The sequence below is a fragment of the Dasypus novemcinctus genome, chromosome 7, assembly GCF_030445035.2.
Source record: "Dasypus novemcinctus isolate mDasNov1 chromosome 7, mDasNov1.1.hap2, whole genome shotgun sequence".
NCBI lineage: Eukaryota > Metazoa > Chordata > Mammalia > Cingulata > Dasypodidae > Dasypus > Dasypus novemcinctus.
The window spans coordinates 106,907,847-106,929,370 of NC_080679.1; the positions used below are offsets into that span (position 1 = coordinate 106,907,847).

At 40.0% G+C, this 21,524-nt stretch overlaps 1 protein-coding gene across 4 annotated transcripts in view; it reads right to left on the reverse strand.

Moving 5' to 3' along the window:
* Positions 1-19,050, reverse strand: part of KYNU (kynureninase) — a 123,196-nt gene extending 104,146 nt beyond the window's left edge. Inside the window, exons 1-2 of one of the 4 annotated variants that reach the window (XM_058301025.2) lie at positions 18,950-19,050; positions 11,906-12,086 (exon numbers count right to left, since the gene is read on the reverse strand). In XM_058301025.2, the coding sequence (XP_058157008.1) occupies positions 11,906-12,074 (169 nt within the window). In that variant the 5' untranslated portion in view covers positions 12,075-12,086; positions 18,950-19,050. Of the gene's footprint in view, positions 1-11,905; positions 12,087-14,139; positions 14,432-18,924 lie in introns of those variants that run through there. The other 3 variants (XM_058301024.2, XM_058301023.2, XM_058301026.2) reach the window with 3 other exon arrangements.
* Positions 19,051-21,524: the final 2,474 nt, after the last annotated feature.

Genomic DNA, 21,524 nt, shown 5'->3' on the forward strand with positions numbered 1-21,524 from the left:
CAAACAAATGAAAAAAACAATTCAGGGGAGGAGATGTGGCTCACTGATAGAACATCAGCTTCCCACATAAGAGGTCCCAGGTTCAACAAAACAAACAAAGAAACAATGCTGGTAGAGTTGCCCATCGCAGCCATGGAGAACATCCTCAGCTCTATGCCTTACGAACCTTCCCTTTCCATGTGGGAGTTTGATGCCAAAATAAAACTTAAGGCTTAGTTAAGTAAAAGCAGAAGGTACTTCCATCCAACATGATGGATGGTTATGCATCTTGAGATTAACCCCACCGAAGTGAGACTTTTTCCTATGCATTTTTAATATTGTCCTTACACAATATTGTCCTTAGATTTTGATCAATTGTGCATCTACCTTTAAAACACCATTTTCAATATACTATGCTTTCAATGAATAACCACAATGTAATGTCCAAATTTTTCACTGTTTGTTGGAAGATAATTATTTTAAAATAAATAATTCCTGAAAGAAAAAGAAAAGGCACTCATCCTCAGATCCCTGGGTCTGGGGGCTCTACCACCATATTCTGATGGATGTTATTTCTGACCCCTCTTGAGGTAGATTGAGACACAGTAGAAAGGGAAGGATTGCCCATGAACTGGAGGGCAGTGGGGAGGCACCTCAGGAGTACTGCTGGTTACAGCACAGTGAGTTAAGATAGTAGGAGGCAAGGAGGAATTTGAAGCCAAATTATGTTATTTTATAAGCCTGGAGTTTCAAAATGTTCTTAAAAAATTTTGTGCAAAAATTTGAGGAAAAAGGGACAGATTGGTTAATGAGAGTCTTTAACGTGGAGTCTGCGTTGTTAATCACATCCCAGGAAATGCATCAATTGACATTTGCCACTAAAGATTCTGAGTCCTTTCCCTATTGGTCTGGGTATTCATGGCATGGATATGATCTGGGCTCTGCATGTGGGCTGTGTGTTTCTTCATGAATAACCCGGCTGTGTGTGTAAACTCGCTATACTTAAGATTCCAGCATAAGCCATGTGTGCATGCAAACAATAAGAACTGCAGCCCCGCCTCTCATAACCATGACAACCACTCCAGCCTACCTTGTTCCCGGAAAGTCCCAAGCTGGAAACCTGAAACTGAAGCCTCACCTTTCGGGCCCAATGCTTCCTAACTCCACCCCCTGTACTCTCTGTATAAAAGCAACCTATAAGATGGGCGCAGGGCTCAGATTTTGGACAGGAGGCTGCTGGGCCCAGCTGGCCATAATAAATCTTCCTTCTCAGAGTTTCCTGAGTCCCAGTCTTCAACACGCCATCATTGAATCCAACTAAAGGCACACTTTTTATAGTGGTTATTATCACCAAGGCAGAGGCCCACTTGCAAATAACTGACAAGGCCCGGTTGTTATTAAAACCAAACTCAAGAAAATAAAACAAAACAAAATGAAACATTGGGATGGTATTATGGGTATAGCCTTCCTTTGAGCATTCAGACATAAGAGACCTGAAGTTCATCTCCAACCCTGAAGAAAAGCCCTCCCTCTTAATAGAGAATTTTGTGGGTTTACAGAAAAATGAAGTCCCCCTTTGACAACAAATCACAGGAATTTTTAGGGCAGTCTTGCTCAACCTTATTGGATTATATGGCTTATCAGCCTGGCCACCTTACAGGGAACAGCAGGGACCCTCCCCTGTAGACCCTTCCCCCTCCCCTTTCCTAGATCAAAAACTCATCCCTCCCCCACCATGTGACCATTGGAACAATTCTTATTAAACAGCTACCCCTAGAGGTGATACCTTTTGCTCTTACTTTCTCCACTGTGGATTTGATGCATTGCCTGGAATAAGATCAAGTCCTTGGCTCCCTTGGTGGGCTGGACCATATGGGAACCTGTGGAACGTGGACCTGCTCTGCCAGTCAAGGTGGTAAATGCAACACTGCTGTCTGAAACAAGGTGCTGTGGGGCTGTCGCCTGTGATCCAAGATCTCCTAAACAAGGGATTTCCTGATACCTGCACTTCTGGCTATACAATAGCCCTATTTGCCCCCAACAATGAAGGACGATTAACCATCAACCATACCAGCTTTGATGCACAAGGTCCACGCATCCGTATTCCTATTCCTAACATTGTGTAACTAGTAAAAAACATATACAAAGGAAAACAGGTGATTTCTTTGCTGTGATTCTCCTGGCCGGTATAATTTGCTCAGTGCCATTACCCCTGCTGCTAAGACCTTAAGGAACTGTCTTTTTAAAAACTACGTAAAGGGCAATGCTAAAGAGGGCTTCTGAGACCTAGCCACACTCACACATCTTTTATAGGGATGAGGTGGGGCAATAACATCCCAGAGAATACAAACTCTCAAATTCCTAGGCATCATTTGGCGGAATGCTCCCCCAGGGCAGACAAATGCCCCTCACCCCCATCAAATTTTGTCACAAGGCCACCTCAGACACTAAGTCATGCACAGTACCTGTTAGGACCGTTCATGTCCTGAAGGTAATGCATGGCACATCTCTCGCTCTCATTAGAGCTCATTTACAAAATCACACATCTGCTGCTTTCCACTGGGGAGAGCTGATGAATTAGTACAACTGGCCATTTCCTGAGCCACGTCTCTTGTCCTATTGGGAATGGACCTTTTTTTTTTTAATGTGAGAACTCTTCTTTAGTAAGGTACCTTCCTTTATTGGCATAAGAATGAAAGTTCCAGATTAACCATGTCATTGTTTTATTTTCACAGTATTCTTTTCTGAAACTCCTTTTTTGGAAATTAAACACTTATTTGTCAATACATCTTCCTATATTAAAACTACTTTCCAAGCCTCACAGAAAACCCCACTTACTTTTAAAGTCAATAGACACATTTTCATTTACTCATTTTATCCACTGTAAAAAAATTCCACTTTTGTCAGTAGTTAAAAAACAGAACCCTTAAGGTTCTCAAATGACTATTCTCCAAGTTACTGAAAGATCACCGAATCCAAAACTATTTAAAGCAATAAAAATTTCTATTTCCAAAAAGATATTTACAAACTGAAATTCATATTCTATGTTACCATTGATATAATTATACAAGAATGCACAAAACTCTAGGAAAGAGCAAGTATTGTATTGTTACAAAATATGTGTGATCAAGAAAACATTACTGGCTTTTAATTAAAGAACAGAAAAAGTGCCAGAAAAAAAATATGTTTAAAGATGCCTGCTTTTACAAGTAAACAAAGAGGTACACACAAAGGATAAAGCAAAAATACTCATGGGGTTCAAAACGACTCTAGCAATGCACAAATTTGTTATAAAGCAAGGCAGTCTTAAAATTCCCCTCCCAGGGAGTTTGGTTATAAAAATACAAAAAGAGGACTTTAGGTTAGAAGCCTGGGCTACCTCCAATTATGCCTCTTTGTGTTAAGCATGGAAAACAATGTTTTTTTTTGGATTAAGAGCTCCCTTATCTGCCACTTAATATACTCCATTGGAAAGGGCAGATCTTGGCTGCTTATTGGTTTCTTCTAGAGACAGTGGCACTTACAGGGTTATAGCTGTTCAGTCTGTGCACGCAGGTTCCCATAATGCCATGGATGAGAGAGAATCCCCAGCAGAAGTTCAGCACGGCCCCTGAAGCCTCACTGGTAAAATGGAAGTGGTACCTACTGGAGGGTGCTAAACCTGACAAAAGGGCCCTTGCCAAATTACAAGATGTGGCTTTCCCATGCTCAGTCCCTTGCCCATGGACTTCAAGACACTGGTTATGATGCCCCCATTGTCTTCTCCTCCAGTCACGTGGGGAGCCCCTTGTGACCAACTGTCTGACATGGAAAGGAAGTTGGTATATGTGATGGTTAGGCTATTGTGTCAACTTGACCAGCTTGCCCAGTTGTTTGGTCAAGCAAGCACTGGGCTAATTGTAATACAAGAGCATTTATGGACTTCAGTCACTGCTGACTTTACTGCAGTAGTAAACCATAGATAGCTGGTTATAATTACATCAGTCAGGGAGACTGCCATTAGCAATGAGTGATGCTTAACCCAATCAGTTGAATGCCTTAAAAGGGGAAGTGATTCCAGCATTGAGAGAGAATTTCCCAGCTCATCTTTGGACAGCCAACATCTCCCAGAACTTGTCAAGAATCTTCATTCATCGGAGCTCTTGATTGCAGCCTGCCTGCGGAACCTGGACTTGTGCATCCCCACAGCTGTGTGAGAGACTCTGATAAATCTCTTACTATCGACAGATATCCCTTGTTGATTCTGTTTCCCTAAAGAACCCTACAAATACAGTATGTTTCACGGATGGCAGCACTATCATTGTGCACAATGCAGCTTGCTGGAGGGCCACAGCATACCATTCAGCCTCAAACACTGCCCTTACTGGAGATGGCTATTTGGGGTCTACTCAGTTGGCAGAGCTGGAAGCAGGCCTGTTACACTCCAGGATACTCTAAAATGCCAGTCATACAATCTCCAAATCTTCACTGGTTCTTAGGTAATGGCCAAGGGGCTTACAGTGTGATCCAATAGAAATGGGATAATTTTCTCCTTTAAGGAAGTCCCTTGTAGGGGTTCCATGTTTGGAAACAACTTGCAGCCTCAGTCATCTTTGTATATGTCACATGTTTCCACACACACTGGACTCACCATACTGGAGTCACTCTTCCAGAACATTGCCAATAAATTTTCTAATTCATACCTACTAAGCCTATCTTGTGTGTCCCTTAGAGACTGCCCACTCAGTCCCCTAAACTTCCCTTATTTACTGGCAGTCTGGGCCTATAATATCTCAGGATTCAGAGGTTCCTCTGTGCTGGTAGAGTGGACACATATAAAGAAATTGCCTCTGGGACCATCATTGGCCAGAGTAGTTACTAAAGCCTGCGATTTCTGCTCCAAAATCAAACGTGGGGTCGGATGGGGTCATATTCCAAGGGGGGGGGGGGAGAGTAAATAAACCCCTCTCCTGTTGCCATATTACTTACTTAGGACCACTCCTATCACCCCTGGAGCCACCAGGTATGCCTTGACTATGACTGAGGCTTATACTGGCCTCATTTGGCCTTCCCCATGCATCACGCAGCCAGGGAAGTCACAGTTCATGGCCTCACCAATTCTCTCCTTGCTCCTTCAGTGCCTCCTCACATTATGGACTCAGCTCAGGGAAATCGCTTCACTTACCACAGGGTGCAACAATAGGTGTTCAAACAAAGGATCATTTGAAATTGTTATTTGCCCTGCCACCCCTAGGTAAAGAACCTATGAAGAGAGACACTGCCTCTTCCGAGAGATATTATTTAAATTGCTTAATGACAAATGGATGCCAAGGTGACTTAAACTTTTGCCTTATGCTTTAATATTCCTCAATTCCAGGCCATTGAGGTTCCATGTGGCCCCCACAAGTAACTTCCAAAAACAGCTTTTTAAAATGCCTTTATTTGTCTTTAAGGGAAATAGTTCACTTTCAGATCCAAGATGATTATCTTCTCATCAAAGCAATAAATAACAGTTCTCCCTTTCGCTATGACATCATTTGCCTCATCACGGTAGAGTGGCAACCAAATGGAGGGCAAATACTGAAATTGAATCTTTTGATAATTAATAGACCAACAGGGCCAAGAAAAGGGCTCCTATTTAGTAACATCCTCCCTGAAGAAATCTGCCAAGATCCAGAAAGCTTACCAGCATGCGCAGGATATAGATCATGGGTACTAAGCCCTATTCCCTGCCATTCTTTGTTAGAAATAGAAATGGTAACCACAAGCCCAAGTAGAGGTACTGAGTAGGTTACAGTATAAGGTGAAAAATTCCACCTAGAGGAGGTTAGTCAGATGTCAAAATGACAACAACTGTTGAAAGGGAAACTCCAGGGTTTACACATACCCAACTGACACCTCTCAATTTTCATTTTCACCACTGACAGTGCTGGATTAGGAGTTAGAAAGGTATTCAAGACCCAGTATCTCTCCCTTCATGGTTGTGCAGCTGTCTCAAACTGCCAAAGGTACCTCACCAAAGCTGGCAAAATGCAGATGCTCACTTTGACTTAAATTTTTCTTATGTGAGGCAATAGTTATCATATCAGGTTGCTGGTCAAACCATTATAGAAGAAGCTTACAGCAGTCAAGCATAGAAGTCTCAACACTGTCCCCAAAATTAGGCAAACCAGATATGCTGGCAAGAAGTAATACATTCTCTCAGATTAGTATTTCACTGGGGGGTGGAAAAATCACCACCCAAAAAAGACCATTATAAAAATGTGGTGTTAATGACAAAATAAAATGACCCACAGACACACAGCTATCCAAATACTGCCTTGTGAAGTGTCCACAGACTGGCTACACACCTGCCCCAAATGAGTTTTAAAACTCTTGTGCTTTAGTGCACTGCCTTAGAAGCTGGCAGGAGCAACTCCAGATTGTTCTTCCTTAATACATAAAGCAACCACTGATGCAGCTTATAAATATGCTAAGAATATATTCTCTGTCTGGATGGAATGGTGACAAATTACCACCAGACACAGCCCAGAGTTTCAATAAATGTACCCCTGATCAACTCAATACCCTAACAGAGATTTATGAGCTCAGTGGCCAGCAGCAGGGTCAATTGTAGACAAATCCTGGCTCTCAGGGCTCAAGAGTATTCTACTAGCCAAGACCCTCTGGCCCTCACCTTTTCCCAGGGATAGTCACCTGGGAAGGCCACCTCTCAGTGCACTGGACACTGTAGATGACATAGCCTAGGCCAAGACCTTGGCAATGCAGATGGTTGTGCCATTGATGACATCATCCCAGCCCACGAGTTCTTTGCTGGAAAAGACAACTCAATGGAGCCAGCAACAACAGAAACTGTATGGCCCCAGGAATTGCTTTTACTAGGCCCTCCCTGCTTATGCTGTGCTATCCCTGTCAGGTATCCAGCAATAGCTTCAGAGATGTTTTTGTCAATACGATGCCCTGGGTTTCACCTCCCAGAATGCCATCTGCCTTCTGGAAAACCCCCAGCAGATATGTTTCCTATGGGACACTGAGAGACCTGCCCTCCTCTCTCTGTGAATACTAGTAAATGTTTCCTTCATACATCTCTGGTGCAACTTGTCCTTGCTGCACCTGACTATCCATATAATTCAGGAGGACCGGGGAGAGATTGGTTACTAAGGGTCAGGATGAGGGAGATTTTGGGGAATGACGGAACTGTTCTGTATCTACATATGAGTTGTGTTTATATGACTATACATGTCATAGAAAGCACAGAAAATGTGTATAGGTTGTGGCATTCAGATAGACTAGTCCAGGTCCATATGTTGTGTCCTTAAATGAAAGCTTGGAGTAGATTTTAGATAAAACCTTGAGAAGCTGATATTCAAATTCAGGCTATAGAAATCAGGATACTGATTACACTTTAGGGGGTAGTACCTTAAGGGGGAACAAGGCAATCTTCCTGGAGGCTGGTTATGTTTTATTTCTTGACAGAGGATCTTGTTACACAGGTGTGTTCGTGTTATAAAATTTACAGAGCTGTATGATTTGTACACCTTATTAAATAAGAGGTCTATAATTCCTCATTGTTATTATTCAGAATGCCGTGAATGATGATATTTTGTGTTGCTGTGTGCCTTATATGATTAAATTTATATGCTGTCCTGAGAAAATGTGGGTGTCCTTTTCTTTACAGGAATACATGGCTTTGCTCCCAAGAAGCTCATTGCAGTCCATTTGCCTGTACAACTTATGTATTCTTTTCTAACTGCACTCATTAATCCGCCCTGAAGTCTGGAATTGTGAGTGGAATGGTGTTGGGGGAGAAATTCTCAGTATATACCCACACTCTTGGGAATAGAATATCCTTAGGAAATAGAGTTCAAAATGCCAAAATAAAAACAGATTTCTTAGGTAAAACTCTCTTGATAAAAGACTTTCTATTCTCAATCCTTTGTCATATGTCCATAGTGGCTATGGCAACAAGTAGCCAAAAGGATGGAATGCTCGGGTGGGGACTAGCAAAAATGTGGTGCCTACCAAACCTTTATGAAACCTCAATCATAATCATTTTGGCCTTGGACACTGGGGACAATAAATCTGGGAGTACACAAACACTGTCTTCAGCCAGCCACGTTATTTTAGGACCTTGGTTTCTGAGAAGTGGAAAGGATGGAAGGCATTCAGTCTGTATGCACCCTATTTGGTTAAAATCATATTCTCCTTTTCTCTTGCAACTTCTTTTTGACAATGTACAAGCACTATTAAGCACCTTTCTTAAAAAATAAAGAAGATATTTGCTCATGTCCTTTCCCCCTTGTTATTACTCTTTCTTCCTTTCACAGCCAGGGTTCTTAAAGCACTGTTCATACCTGGTTTTCAAAATCTGAGTCCCTCAGTTACGCCTCGAAAAATATAGTTTCCCTCCCAGTTATTCCAATATGGCTGTTCAAGTTAAAGCTATTTAATAACACTCTCCTAACTTCTAAAATGAAAAGTTCCTCTCACAGCCTCTGTGATAGTTGTGCTGGTGAATACCCTCATTTCTCAAACGCCTCTCTCTTCATTTGCTTTTATAGTACCTCATCTCCCTATTGTTCTAGTGAATGACTTTTTTTTTTTTTTTTTAAAGATTTATTTATTTATTTAATTTCCCCCCCTCCCCTGGTTGTCTGTTCTTGGTGTCTATTTGCTGCGTCTTGTTTCTTTGTCCGCTTCTGTTGTCGTCAGCGGCACGGGAAGTGTGGGCGGCGCCATTCCTGGGCAGGCTGCTCTTTTTTTTTTCACGCTGGGCGGCTTTCCTCACGGGCGCACTCCTTGCGCGTGGGGCTCCCCCACGCGGGGGACACCCTTGCGTGGCACGGCACTCCTTGCGCGCATCAGCACTGCGCATGAGCCAGCTCCACACGGGTCAAGGAGGCCCGGGGTTTGAACCGCCGACCTCCCATATGGTAGACGGATGCCCTAACCACTGGGCCAAAGTCTGTTTCCCGTGACTGACTTTTTATAGTTCTTCTAATTTTGCCAGTTATATTTGTCAGCCAAAGGGGTGCTGATGCAAAGTACTGAAATCTGTTGGGTTTTATAAAGGGTATTCATTTGGGGTAGAAGCATATAGTCACAAGGCCCTAAAGAGTACAATTCAAGGTAGTATAAGAGGTAATTTTTGACCAAAGTCTGTTGCCACATGTTGAAGCAAGATGACTGCTGATATCTGCGAGAGTTTAGTATTCCTTTTCCCTTTTAAGGCTCTGCAGGTCCAGCTTCTTTTGATCTCAGTTCTAGGCTGGTGTAGGGCTTGTTTCTCTTTCTGGGGCTCATTTCTTTCCAAGCTCAGCTGCTCTGGTCTCTTCACAAGGTCAGCTGTAAACTATTGGGTGAACGACTCATCTTTCTTTCCTGAATCTCTGCTGTGTCTAGGAGCTGTCTCTCTTCCTCAGTATGTTCTCTGCATATCTACTTTTGTGTTCTTAATTAAGCAGCCATTTATATAGGCCACTAAGGGAGTAGGGACTCAACTCTGTGTGCCCCACTGACATGGTCAAATCAAAGCCCTAATCTTGATTTAATCAAGCAAACATAAAACCTTCAAATTTAAATCAATCAAAGGTTATGACACCCAGAGGAACAGTCCAGTTAACAAACATAATGAATATCTCTTTTTGGGATTCATAAATAATATTAAATTGCCACATTAGTGTTTTTAATTTTGTTTCCACCAATCTCTTCTAACTCTACCTACAATACCTGGATTACATCCACATCCATAGCATCACCTAAATGCTGATGACTCTCAAATCCATATCCTTAAACTAAATCCAGCTCCTAGCTATGCCTAAATTTCATTTTTTCTTCTTTTATGGTAACAGAAGTTTTAGCTTGCTACGTGGCTACCAAGAACCAAGAACCAAAATTATACTTTATACTTCATTTTCCATAGATGGACCATGATCTAACTCTGGCCCATGGGATGCAGGTGGACAAATTCTGGGAACCTTCCACAAAGGATAGCACAGATGTATTTGTTATCTTTTCTATTTTGTCCCAGATTGCTTTCTACTCCCTGAAGCACAGCTGCTACCTTCCTGGCCTGTGAGGTTAAGGCCACAAAGGACAGTAGCCCAAGAGAAAAAAAGAAATCCAACACATTCCCTTTAAATGAAGAGTTCCCAAAGAAACTAATTATATCTGTGCATAGTACCAGTATTTACCTAAACCCGAAAAGTTTGATTCATGTTTCTCCTGTTATTACATTAGGTTTACTTAATGAGTATTTAAACAGTTCTTGAATCTCTTTCTTTTTTCCAATCTCTACTGCATTACTTGGGTTTTCATCATTTAACCTGGATTTCTGAAAAAAAATAGTCAGCTTCTCTCATGCTATTCTTATTCTGCCCAATATTTCAATACACTGCCAATGAAATGATAGTTATAACATTAGCAATAGTTTGGTTTCGTTTTTGTGTCTTGTCTGTTTTCCTTATTATTCACTAAAAGGAATAAAATAAATAAAAACTAAAAAATGAAATATCCTGAGGAAATTACAACTTTCAATAAATGTCATAAAGTTCGAGAGTCTGACCCTGACTTAGAGATCTTGTTGTTGTGCTGAGATCCCCAGGACCGGGAGCTCATCAAGTCTTCCCTACACCCCACAGCCTGTGGACCTGAGAGCACATGAGGGTGGGCATTACTCTGAGCTGACTTGTCCTAAATTCAATCCAGCATAATTCACTATCCCTTTATAGATTTAATTTCCTCATATTTCATGCATTAATATCTTTTGTGGGTTTTTTTTATCCCTTAAGATTCAAAGCAAACAGTCCTTTCATTCTAAACTGTAGAAAGACCTAGAAGATTTATCTTCTTTGTTCTCAGATCACTTCACTTCAAGCCCTACTTAATTTGGCCTCATGTAACTATCCTTTGTATCATTGTCTCTCTCAAATGATATTAAGCAGCTTTAAATTGGGTACGTTGCTTTCTCTTCTTTCATCCTTCCAGAATTCTACTTGGTGCTGGGTTCATAGTACGGGCTCAATATATGCTTTAGGTGAATATCAAAGTAAAGCATGTCATCAAATTCCATAATGAAACAGAAGACAAATGAGACACTTACATTAGCTGATGCTCTTAGAGTCTGAGTACCCAAAACTCTCCATGCCTTACTTAATCTCAAGAAAAATGGAAATCATCCTCTGTTATAAAGCATACATAGGAAACCCGTTTTAGTGAATTATTCCATTCAACCTGGTCACCTTCTTCATTAATTAAAAAAAATGGAATAAAGCTAAATATGAAAACTTCTTTATTATGTTTTTATTCCTGGGTCACCTATGCTTTTTAAGGGGTCTCCCCCAAAACCAAGAACAGAGCCAGGTTACTGTATTCTTAAGAAAAAAAAATGCTTACATACAATTCTTTGGCATTACTTCTTCTCTCTCTAGCTATCTTTTTTTTTTTGAAAGTTCCATACATTTCTTCTTTACTCATAACTCATAACATGAAAAAATGGCTATTCGTGTAATATCCCTCCTAATATAATAAGTCCCAAAATAATATTCCCTTTAGTATAAATATCACACTATCATAAACTGGGTGTCACCAAATAAGAGATACTGTAATATTGTATTGAAAAGCAATCACTTTGAGCTTTAAGTGCTTAGAGAACAAGTAAATCCATCTGCCAATAATTTTCAATCAGTCACTCTATTGTTCAGAGAAGTAGATGACAGCATTAGCAGCTTGTAACTCTTTTATTCAGAGAAGAAGAGGGAATATAATCTTTGGCTAAGGTATCATGACAGGTTGATTTAGTAGCACAAGGAAACTGCTTTTCTCAGACAACACCACAATGGCTCTATTATGCAATGGAACAATGATTTTCCAAGATTTATGACAAACACATATAGCAGCAAAAATAATTAATAAATTGATTTTAAAATATATTTCCCAATAGTCTTACTTGGAGGCAGGTCCTGCATTTTGGGTATATAAAAATACTCTCTGAAGTGTCTCAGCTTATCCTCCTCATCAAGATAGAGTGCAACCTTCTCATCTGTTGGGTGACATCTGAGTTGAGATGCGATGCGCTGCACTGTATCTGCAGGTAATTCAAGAGATGAGGGCTCCATCACAAGTTGTCCCTAAAAATGAAAAGCAAATAAATAAAAAAGCAGCAGATTTTATTTCCCTGCCAGCAGTGATCCATTTAAGTAAAACAGATTTTAACTGAGATTTTCATATTCTTAACCTCAGAAATGATTTAATTAACCAAATAACATTAAACTCCATGCCTGAGTTTTTCTCATTTATAAAATGAAGAATATAATAGTAACTTTGGATTGTTGAAAGGACTAAATTAGGTAATACATGTAAAGTCCTTAAACTGGTGCTCTGGAAAGAGTAAGCCCTAAGAAAATGTTAGTGCTTCCCGTTTATTTTATCCTGGAAAAGTGGATCACACTAATGGCTTTCTATCATATTTCATGCCATCACTTTTTTGTTCAAATATCTTATTAGGACTACAAGTAAAGATGCTTTCGTGAAAGTGGAGAAATCAGTACCCTGCTGTAGTAGTTTGATATTGTTTAGGAATTCCAAAAAAACAGATATTGGATTATGTTTGTAAACTGATTTGCTCCTCTGAGCATATTAGACAACATTGGATTCAGAGGTTTCACTTTTACTTGATTAAATAATGATTGGGATTTTTGACCGGGCTACATCAGTAGTATGCCCACCCAGGGGGCAGGGACTCACAGAGAAAACACACTGCAGAGAAGAGAGGTTGGAGTTTTGATCCTGGAGTCTGGGAAGTAAACACACAGAGAAGCAGATATGTGCAGAAGGAGAGAAGTCTCCATTAGACACAGCCAGAGGCCTGAGGAAGAGAGAAGAACCATTTGCCTGATAGTCTACGACTGGACTTGCAGAGAAAGCAGAGCAGCTGAGCTCTAAGAAAAACGAACCCCTAGAAGAGAGGAACCCAGGAAGCCTGAACCCTTGCAGACATCGGCAGCCATCTTGCTCCAACTTATGGCAACAAACTTTGGTGAGGGAAGTAACTCATGCTTTATGACCTGGCAAATGTAAGGTTCTAACCCAAATAAGTACCCTTTATAAAAGTCAACTGATTTCTGGTATTTTGGATCAGCATCCCTTTGGTTGACTAATATACCCATCTAGCCTTTCCTTTTCCCTGTCCTACAACCATTATTCCAACCCCAGTTGTTTCTTGGATCATAGTTTTAAAACCATGACAAATACAAAATAGGATCTTAAATTCTTTATATTGATGAAAATTATTTAATAAAAAAAGACTACTTCATTTTATATAGTGTTAGTATTTTTGCCATATGAAGACCAAAGAGATTCAATTGCTCCTGAACCTGATTAGAAATTTCTACTGTTTCAACATCATATATACAGTCTCAAAACAGAGCAGGCCTGGCAGCTTCCCTTAAAGTCACATTCTACTCTGGTTAATCATCATTTAACTTTTCCCACTTTTTTTTGAAAAGAAATATAATCTTTCTGAAGTAGATAAATGATAATGGAGATGTAATCACATATTTTTAAACTTGAGTGAAGTTTTTTATTTTCACTTCTAGTTTTTAAAATTTGAGCAAGAACAGTGTTAGAGAAAAAGAAATTTCTCAGGCTTGCTTGACTTGCATGTTTATACTTTTGCTGACTCCATTTATACAATCCTCCATTTATTTACTTTTATCAACAAATATTTTTGAGAGCCTACCATTTGGCAGGGACTGTTGCCCACACTGGTAAAACATTCATGTATACCAGAGATAAAGTAGCTACTCTCGTAGAGTTTATTTTTAGTTGGAGAAGGGAGAAAATAACAAGCAGGTAATAATTAAATAAGGTAATGTCAGATAGTTTTAAAGACCTATGCATGAAAAGAGCAGAGTAATGGGATAACGCCACCCGGGGCTGAAGAGCTATTTTAGGATGGTCAAGGACATCTCTATAAGGAGAGTATATCTGTGCTTTTCTGCCTCATGTTATGGAGTTGTTCTGCTAAGGAAGAGGCAGAAACTCAAAATACTATGCAAAGGCAGTTTTATTCAATCAAATGAGTTTCAGGTTATATCAAATGATTATAACAATTGAGCAATCACAAAAGGGAGTAATCAATTAAAGACATAGGAAAGAATGAAAGTATATACAACCACTCACCAAATCAGGGGAAAATGCAACATCTGAACTCTCAGGTGGCTGGGGAGCCCCTTTGCAGCTGATCAGAGTCCTGATTGGAAAACAGTGCCAGGCAGAGCATCCCTTCCAGGGTGAGGCTCCATCTGGCAGCTTGGGGACCATCCCTTTTAAGGGGTTCCAAACCTCAGAACTCCAATGAGTCTTACAACTCTTGAGGAATGACCTCATTGAAAGTAACCAAATCCATCTGGTGGGGGGTGACCAGTCCTCCACAGGAGAGATGTGGTGCCTTGAGGGATCTTTGTACTATTCTATTTGTGGTACAATGAACAGGAACATAAAGGTTTTCAGCTTTTAGTTTTACAGGGGATACAAACAGTATGTGTAAATATCACATTTGGTATTTAGTTGTTAAACATTTGTTTTTTGGGTAATGGATGACGGGGTTCCTTGCATAGCAACGTCACAACATCCCAAAGGACAAAGGACAAGTTAATCATTCACAACTGAAGACTAAAACAGCAGACACTATTGATTAGAAAACTTATGAATTCACAATTCTTAACAACAATTTTCCTATAGTACATCAGGAGTCAAATATGTGAAGATCTAGACTTGGAGGAATATGAAAGGAAGTTGAAAGTTCCTGAGGCAGAGATGGGTTTGACCTGTTCAACTAATGCATTAAGGGGAGTGATAGACGTGAGAGAGACAGATACAGAAGATGATCATGAACTCTGAAGACCAGAAATGAGCTTGCCTATTTTTCTAAGTTTAATGGGAAACCTGTGAAGAGTTTTCAGCAGGAAAGTGATGTGATATAATTTTATACTTAGGACAATCACTTTGCTCTGTGATGAGTTATAGGAGTTGAAATAGTGGGATAAGGCAGAGGCTATTGTAGTGGTACAGGGAAGAAATGATGTTGTATAAAATGCAGTGGTGAAGGGTGAAGGGGTAGGCAGAGGTGTATAGATTTGTCATATATTTAGGAGAAAAAGTATATAGATCGGGCCAAAAGACTATCTCTGGTGAGGGAAAGAAAGAGGGTGACTTTGAGGTTTGGGATTTGAGCAAATACATGACATGTTAAATTAATACCTGGGGAAGAAGATTTTTAAGGAAGGAAATCCGAGTTTTATTTTGCACAGGTTAAGCTTGAGATAAATATTAAACAGGCAGGTGGAGGCAGCAAGCTGGGAGTTAGATATTTGAGTCTGTAACACAGGGTAAAATTGGAAGGCAAACATAAATTTGATATTTTTCAACTTGTAGATTGCACTTAGAGCCTTCAGAACCTGGGCACAAACTAAAACCAACACAGAGGCGAGTTTCCAGAATCTCACTCCAATCATCCTTCTACTCACCTTCTCTCCCTTCTCCACCGCAACCAACACACACAGTGTTAAGTAACAAACAGTTGTGTGTTTGAATGTTACACAAAGTCACATTCAAAGTCTTTCTGTCTTCTACGTTTAAATTCCTCTGCTACTTTCAATACTTGAACACACTAAATTATTTGTTCTCCTCATGAAATTTTCTATCTCGGAGTTTTCTTGTGCTACTCCTTTCTGTATTTTCAGATCCTCACCACCCTTCAAAGTCCTATCTCAAATGCCACTTTTCTCAGGAGGTCTGTCATTGTGCCTCAGCTAAAAATAGTCTATCCTCCTCTGAACACCTGTAACACAAGCACATCTCATTATATGTAAGGTTTTATATTTATTTAGGTATGATGAAGGTGGGAATGATCATATAGGACTGCCATGCCTAACACTTTCTTCTAAAGGGTCCCTGCCTATAGCCGTCTGAAGGAGGAACCTACTTTTTGAGTACAACTGTCTGTGTCCTTACCACTAGACAGTATCAATTACCTGGGCATACCTGATTAGACCTCCACTGGTCACTTGACCCACTAAAGACAGTGCACTATCTTTTCAACAGTCTTTGAGTGACTTGATGTGAAACGCTAACCAAATAGTGGTGATGGAGTTTAGCTGAGTATGAAATCAGATTCTCTCAGGAATCTGATCTGTTAGATATGTTTATTCATTCAGTTAGAAACAGGAATGGAAATTTAAAAGAATGGTAGAGAGAAACTACGAAATGACAGGGTCTAAGAGAGGTTTTGTCACAAGTGACTCACTTTTCAGAATAAAACATGTTATCTGATCGTTAATGCAAAAAGTGATTTCAGCAGCAAGAAAGAGTTGCCTAGTTACACAATGGCAGGGGATTGAATACTGGCTCTTGAATAGGTGACAGGACAACCCTGTCTTTATCCTAGTCCTTCCAAGCAAAAATTACACACAAATCTCTAGAAGGCCTACCTGTTTGGCTGGTCCTAAAACCCTGTTAGATATTTCTGTCTTCATTATCAAGTGTATCTTTTCTATAAAATCATTACCTTCGGAGCTTGAGCGCCATTACTTAAGTGTATTATTTTATCTTTGTAGTCACCCATTTCCAAGCAATACCTTTTAGATAGAGTGTTTAACAATGGCAGTTGAATAAGAGAATAAACAAAAGAGCTCAGTGAATTTTGCCTGGTATGAGTAATGACATATTAAGAAGGATGCCCTCTATTATTCCAAACACATGAAATAATTAAAGGAACATTTCCAGTGACACTCAGGATCAAGAGAACTTGCCTTATGTTTGGGACTTTCTTTGGGGAATTAGCACTTTTGAGTGTTCATTACTTCCTCAGAATGGGGTTATAAAAATAAATATTCAGATGAGTTTGCTACAATCATATTCCCAGTAAAAACTCAACTTTATATGTACACACATATCTGTTATTTTGCCTCTTTATATTTGTATGTTATTTAATCCTTCTAACATGTTTGGAATCATTTTTCCCCATTTCCAGACCAAACTCTGGAATGGGGAAGAGTAGAAACAAAACTGTAGTACAGAGATGATAGTGCTTATTTTTTTGGTACTGAACTCTGCCTAAGGAGCTGAGTCAAATGTCCTTGTTTTTGGCAAGGCATGTGGGTAGAATGGGCAGAGCAGAATTCCTGGTCAGAGACACGAATCTTTCACCTTCCTTTTCTTTGCAACTTGCTTCCTGATTCTGCCCAGTCTTGACTCAGCCTGGCAAAGGTTAGTGTGGCTGGTTTCTCTGCTGGGCCTGTTGCGGTTCATGTGAAGTTGACTCAATCTGCCCCGTGCTGATAGTGAGGAGTCTTTCTGGAAAGAGGTTGTTCAGCAACCCTTCCTCACCCCCCCAACAAATGTACAGCCACTCATTACTTTATTACTTCTCACTATAAGCCAGACAAATGCCTTTACTCCTCAGAAACAATATTAATAGCTCACAATAATTGCTGTTTAATTCTGCATTCTTCCCACTCACTAAGACAATCATTGCCTCACAAGCCATGATTTCATACCTTATTTAGGCTTACCAATGCCAGTATATTGACCTGCTTTTATTTTGAAATAATATCAATTCAAGTTTTTTTTAAGCCTTTGCATTTTCTGTTTCACATTTTTAGTGTTATATTTTATTATGGTGGGCATACGTTCCATGTGAACTTAGGAAAGTCACTTAATTTCTTTGTGCTTCAATGCTCTATAAAGATAAACTCTAATTTCTTCAAGGGATCATGTTAGGATCAAATGAGATTAAAGAATTAAAGTCCTTTAAAGGAGATAAAAGATTTTTTATAGTATTTGACTAGCCTTTAATGTTTATGCCTTCTGGTAGAAATTGCCATTTTAACCCCACTTAGCTTTTGAAATTTTGTAAATTGTGTTTTCACAATTTTCTTTGACAGCTAAAACTTTCAAGGCTGATTGTTTTTATGGAATCATGGAATTCTGGATCTCCTATTCACCTAGGGTACTACAGTCAAATAGTTCAATAAGTCGCTGAGAGCCAAATGATTAACCTTTGAACAGTTTCAGGTTTCAAGCCTGAAAAGAGCAAACGTACAAAAGTTCAAAGTTTAGAGTCTGGTAAAACAAATAATGAAGAAAGTGTGTGGTAGTCCATCAATAAAGAAGGACTGCCCATATTACAATCTTATTCAACATATGTGTACAGAGCAATCTTCTGTAAGCATATCATTGTAGAATTAGCATGATATCATTCTCTTACAACTGCATATTTCATATCTAGCCTTACGTTCACAATGTCAATGCATTCGCTCCAAGGTTTTACCTAAATAATGCCTCATACTCTTTGAAAGACTGAGGAGAAGGAGAGAGAAAGAAAGAAATTAAGAAAGGAAGGAAGAGAAAAAGAGAAGCAAGCTCCTTTTGCTCTGTAGAAAAAAAAGTCTAGCAACTTTCCATTCTTAGGCAAATATTTCATAAAATGAAAGAGGAAGAAACCCTGCTCAAGAAGAGACCCTTTCACTTCTCTAAGTAAACATTTAAGATTTAATAAGACAGATGACTTAAAGCTTATTTAAAGGTAACTTTCTTTCATTTGTTACTCTCAAATTTGGCCTACTCTTACTATTGGAAGTCAAGTAACAGGATTAATTTTAATTAGTCAAATGTAAAGTCAATTAGTAGATGAATTGCAATGTACTATTGACATCAACTTTTTTTCACTACATTGGTAAAGATCTCTTTTTGTAATCCACATTTCTTAGGTGGGGCCCAAGATGAGGTTTGTACCAGGGTTGGTTATGAAGAAAATATAGCCAAAAAAAAAAAAAAAAAAAGGAAGAAAGAAAAATGAAACTTGCAGGAAAAAAACAAACAAACAAAAAACCTTTTAAGTATTATGACAGGATTCTACCACTAAGGATTTTCATTTGAAAAATCACTGACTGTAAATTTGTGTACCTGAGTGTAGCAGGGCCGTCCTTACCGTCTAGGATCCCGATAGCATCCACAGCTCACAGGCTCACAAAAATAACCTCTCAAGAGTTCTTGGTAATTTATAGACCAGACCTCAGAATGAGAAAGCCAATACACTTCTGCTCAAACTCCACCCTGTGGGGGAGTTGGAGAGTACTTTAGTCCCTCCCACTCTAGCTAAACTGATTCAAGTCTCCAGTCACTGGTGGAAATCTTAGCTCTTCCTTTCTGTTTCAAAAGCTTGTGGCTCTTTTCCTAACCTGCTCTGTCCATCAGACTCCTGTAAACATTTCCTTGCCCTTTAACTCATTAGCTCTTTGGGCAAATTAGTAGGTAAGTTTGAACTGGAGCTAAATTCCAAAATCTGCATTCCTTCCTCTGCTTTAGGTTCTGGGATCACAGGAGAAAAATTTCCCCCAAATTTTCCTCGGGTGTTGAGACAGTAACTCACTAGATAGTGAGTTTCTTGTCTGACAGTGGAGTTGTGACTTATTTAACAGATGAACAATTTGGTCAAAACTTTAAGGTAGGCTCTTAATTCCAGAATAAATCTTGCTGCCTAATTGGTGGAGTTTGAATAATTTCAGGTCATAAATCTAGGCAGTTAACAAGAAAATCAAAAGAAAAAAGAGGGTCTTAGGAGCCAAGTGAAACTAGTCTGGAGAACTTGATAAATGCAAATTGTTCTTTTACTCCTATGGGATATCTATTGTTCTGCTTTGATTATCTCCTCAGACTAAATTTGTGCAGTTGGTGCGCTCTCTAACTGCGGGTCGACATAACAGGGTCGTGTTGTGAACATCCTTTTAGGTATAAAAGCCAAGAGTAGACTATCAGAATTAGGACTGAAGACTAGAGACTGGCCCTGAAAAACTGATTTACTTATATACACATACGCTTTGTTAAGCACTTAAAATCCACCAGCCAGTGTTATTTGATTTAATCATATCTGCCATGTGTTTGCTGTATGACCCTGGACCAGTCACTTGTCTTTGCTGAGGTTGAGTCTCCTATCTATTAAATGGGATAAAAGTAACTTCCTCACAAGATTACTGAGGTAATAAAATAATGCATGTGGAAAGCCTAGTGTAGCATGACACATAAATCAATAAGTGGCACATTATTTTATTAAGTTTTTATAAACCAGAAAAAATTTACTTCTCTCCGGGATTCAAGAGAGGGGGAATAAAGCACATGAAATTACTGTAATACTAGTAATTAGTGAAAAGAGAATAGATTTCATCCATTCAATCCTATCCTAACAATAGTGCTATAATCCTATAAAAGTAAGTAGCGTATCATAATTTTATTAAGGCAGAAAAGTCAAGATTGAAATCCAGTCAGGGAGATCTCAAAATTTGCATTTTCTATTTTATTTATGCCTTGTGCTGTAAGAACTTTGGAAGATTTGTTATGTTGGCAGTTAGTCTGAGGGCAGGGTCTGTGCCAGTTTTGGTAGAAGAGTCAGATTCCTTTAATATCTGTAGATCAAGATGTAGAAATAGAGTTGGGATAGAGATATTTTTATACACACATGCCATGCACATATACACCCATGCATATCAAGCTCTTGCTTTCACGTTGCTCACAGGGTTTTTTTTTTTAAGATTTGTTTATTTATCCCTCCCCTGCATCTGCTCTCTGTATCCGTTCGCTGTGTGTTCTTCTGTGTCTGCTTGTATTCTCATCAGGCAGCTCTGGGGATCTGTCTCTTTTTGTTGTGCCATCCTGCTGCGTCAGCTCTCTGTGTGTGTGGAAGCACTCCTGGGTGGGTTGTGGTTTAGCACAGGGTGGCTCTCCTTGCGCAGGGGCCACTCCTCTGCACCCTTACACAGGGGCATCCCTGCATGAGCCAGCACTCCTGGCACACAGCAGCACTGCATGTGGGCCAGCTCACCACATAAGCCAGGAGGCCCTGGGTATCGAACTCTTGGACCTCCTATATGGTAGGAGGGTGCTCTATCTGTTGAGCCACATCTGCTTCCCCTTACAGGGTACTGTAAGACCAGAAATTAAGATGCAATATTCAAGAGCTGCCTTGATATCTTTGAGCTGCACAGGGCCCCCAAATCCTCAGTGTGCGTGTCCCTGCATTAGCTAGATAGGGATCCCACACAGTAGGGAAGACTCCCTACTTGACTAGTTTCCCTCCCAATGATGCTAACTCCTTCCCACTGGGTCCTTGACCTAGCGGGTTTTGCCAGCCTGCAGAAGTATTCAACCCAGCCAGCCAGATCGTCCTCCAGGAATTGAGGATGCAGCATCCCCTTATCATCACAAAGCCTGCCTCGCCGCCCCTGCCAGCTCACTCTGCCTGGTGTGCAGATCCCTCCCCTGGCTGTTAGTGTACTGGGTAATAAACCACTGTGGCTTTGTCTGTCCAGTGTCTCCGTTTTGCCTTCGGCCTTCTAATGCTGTTTTGGGTGGGGGATCCCTCCTCTACCCCCAGGATGAAGAACACACCCAGCTAGGCCAGTGCCTGGCACATAGTAGACTTCAGCGGTATTTGCTGTTCGATTAAGCAACTTGAATTCAGTGCAGCCCACTGTTTCTGTAAGAATTCAAGGCTAAACTACACAGCGCGG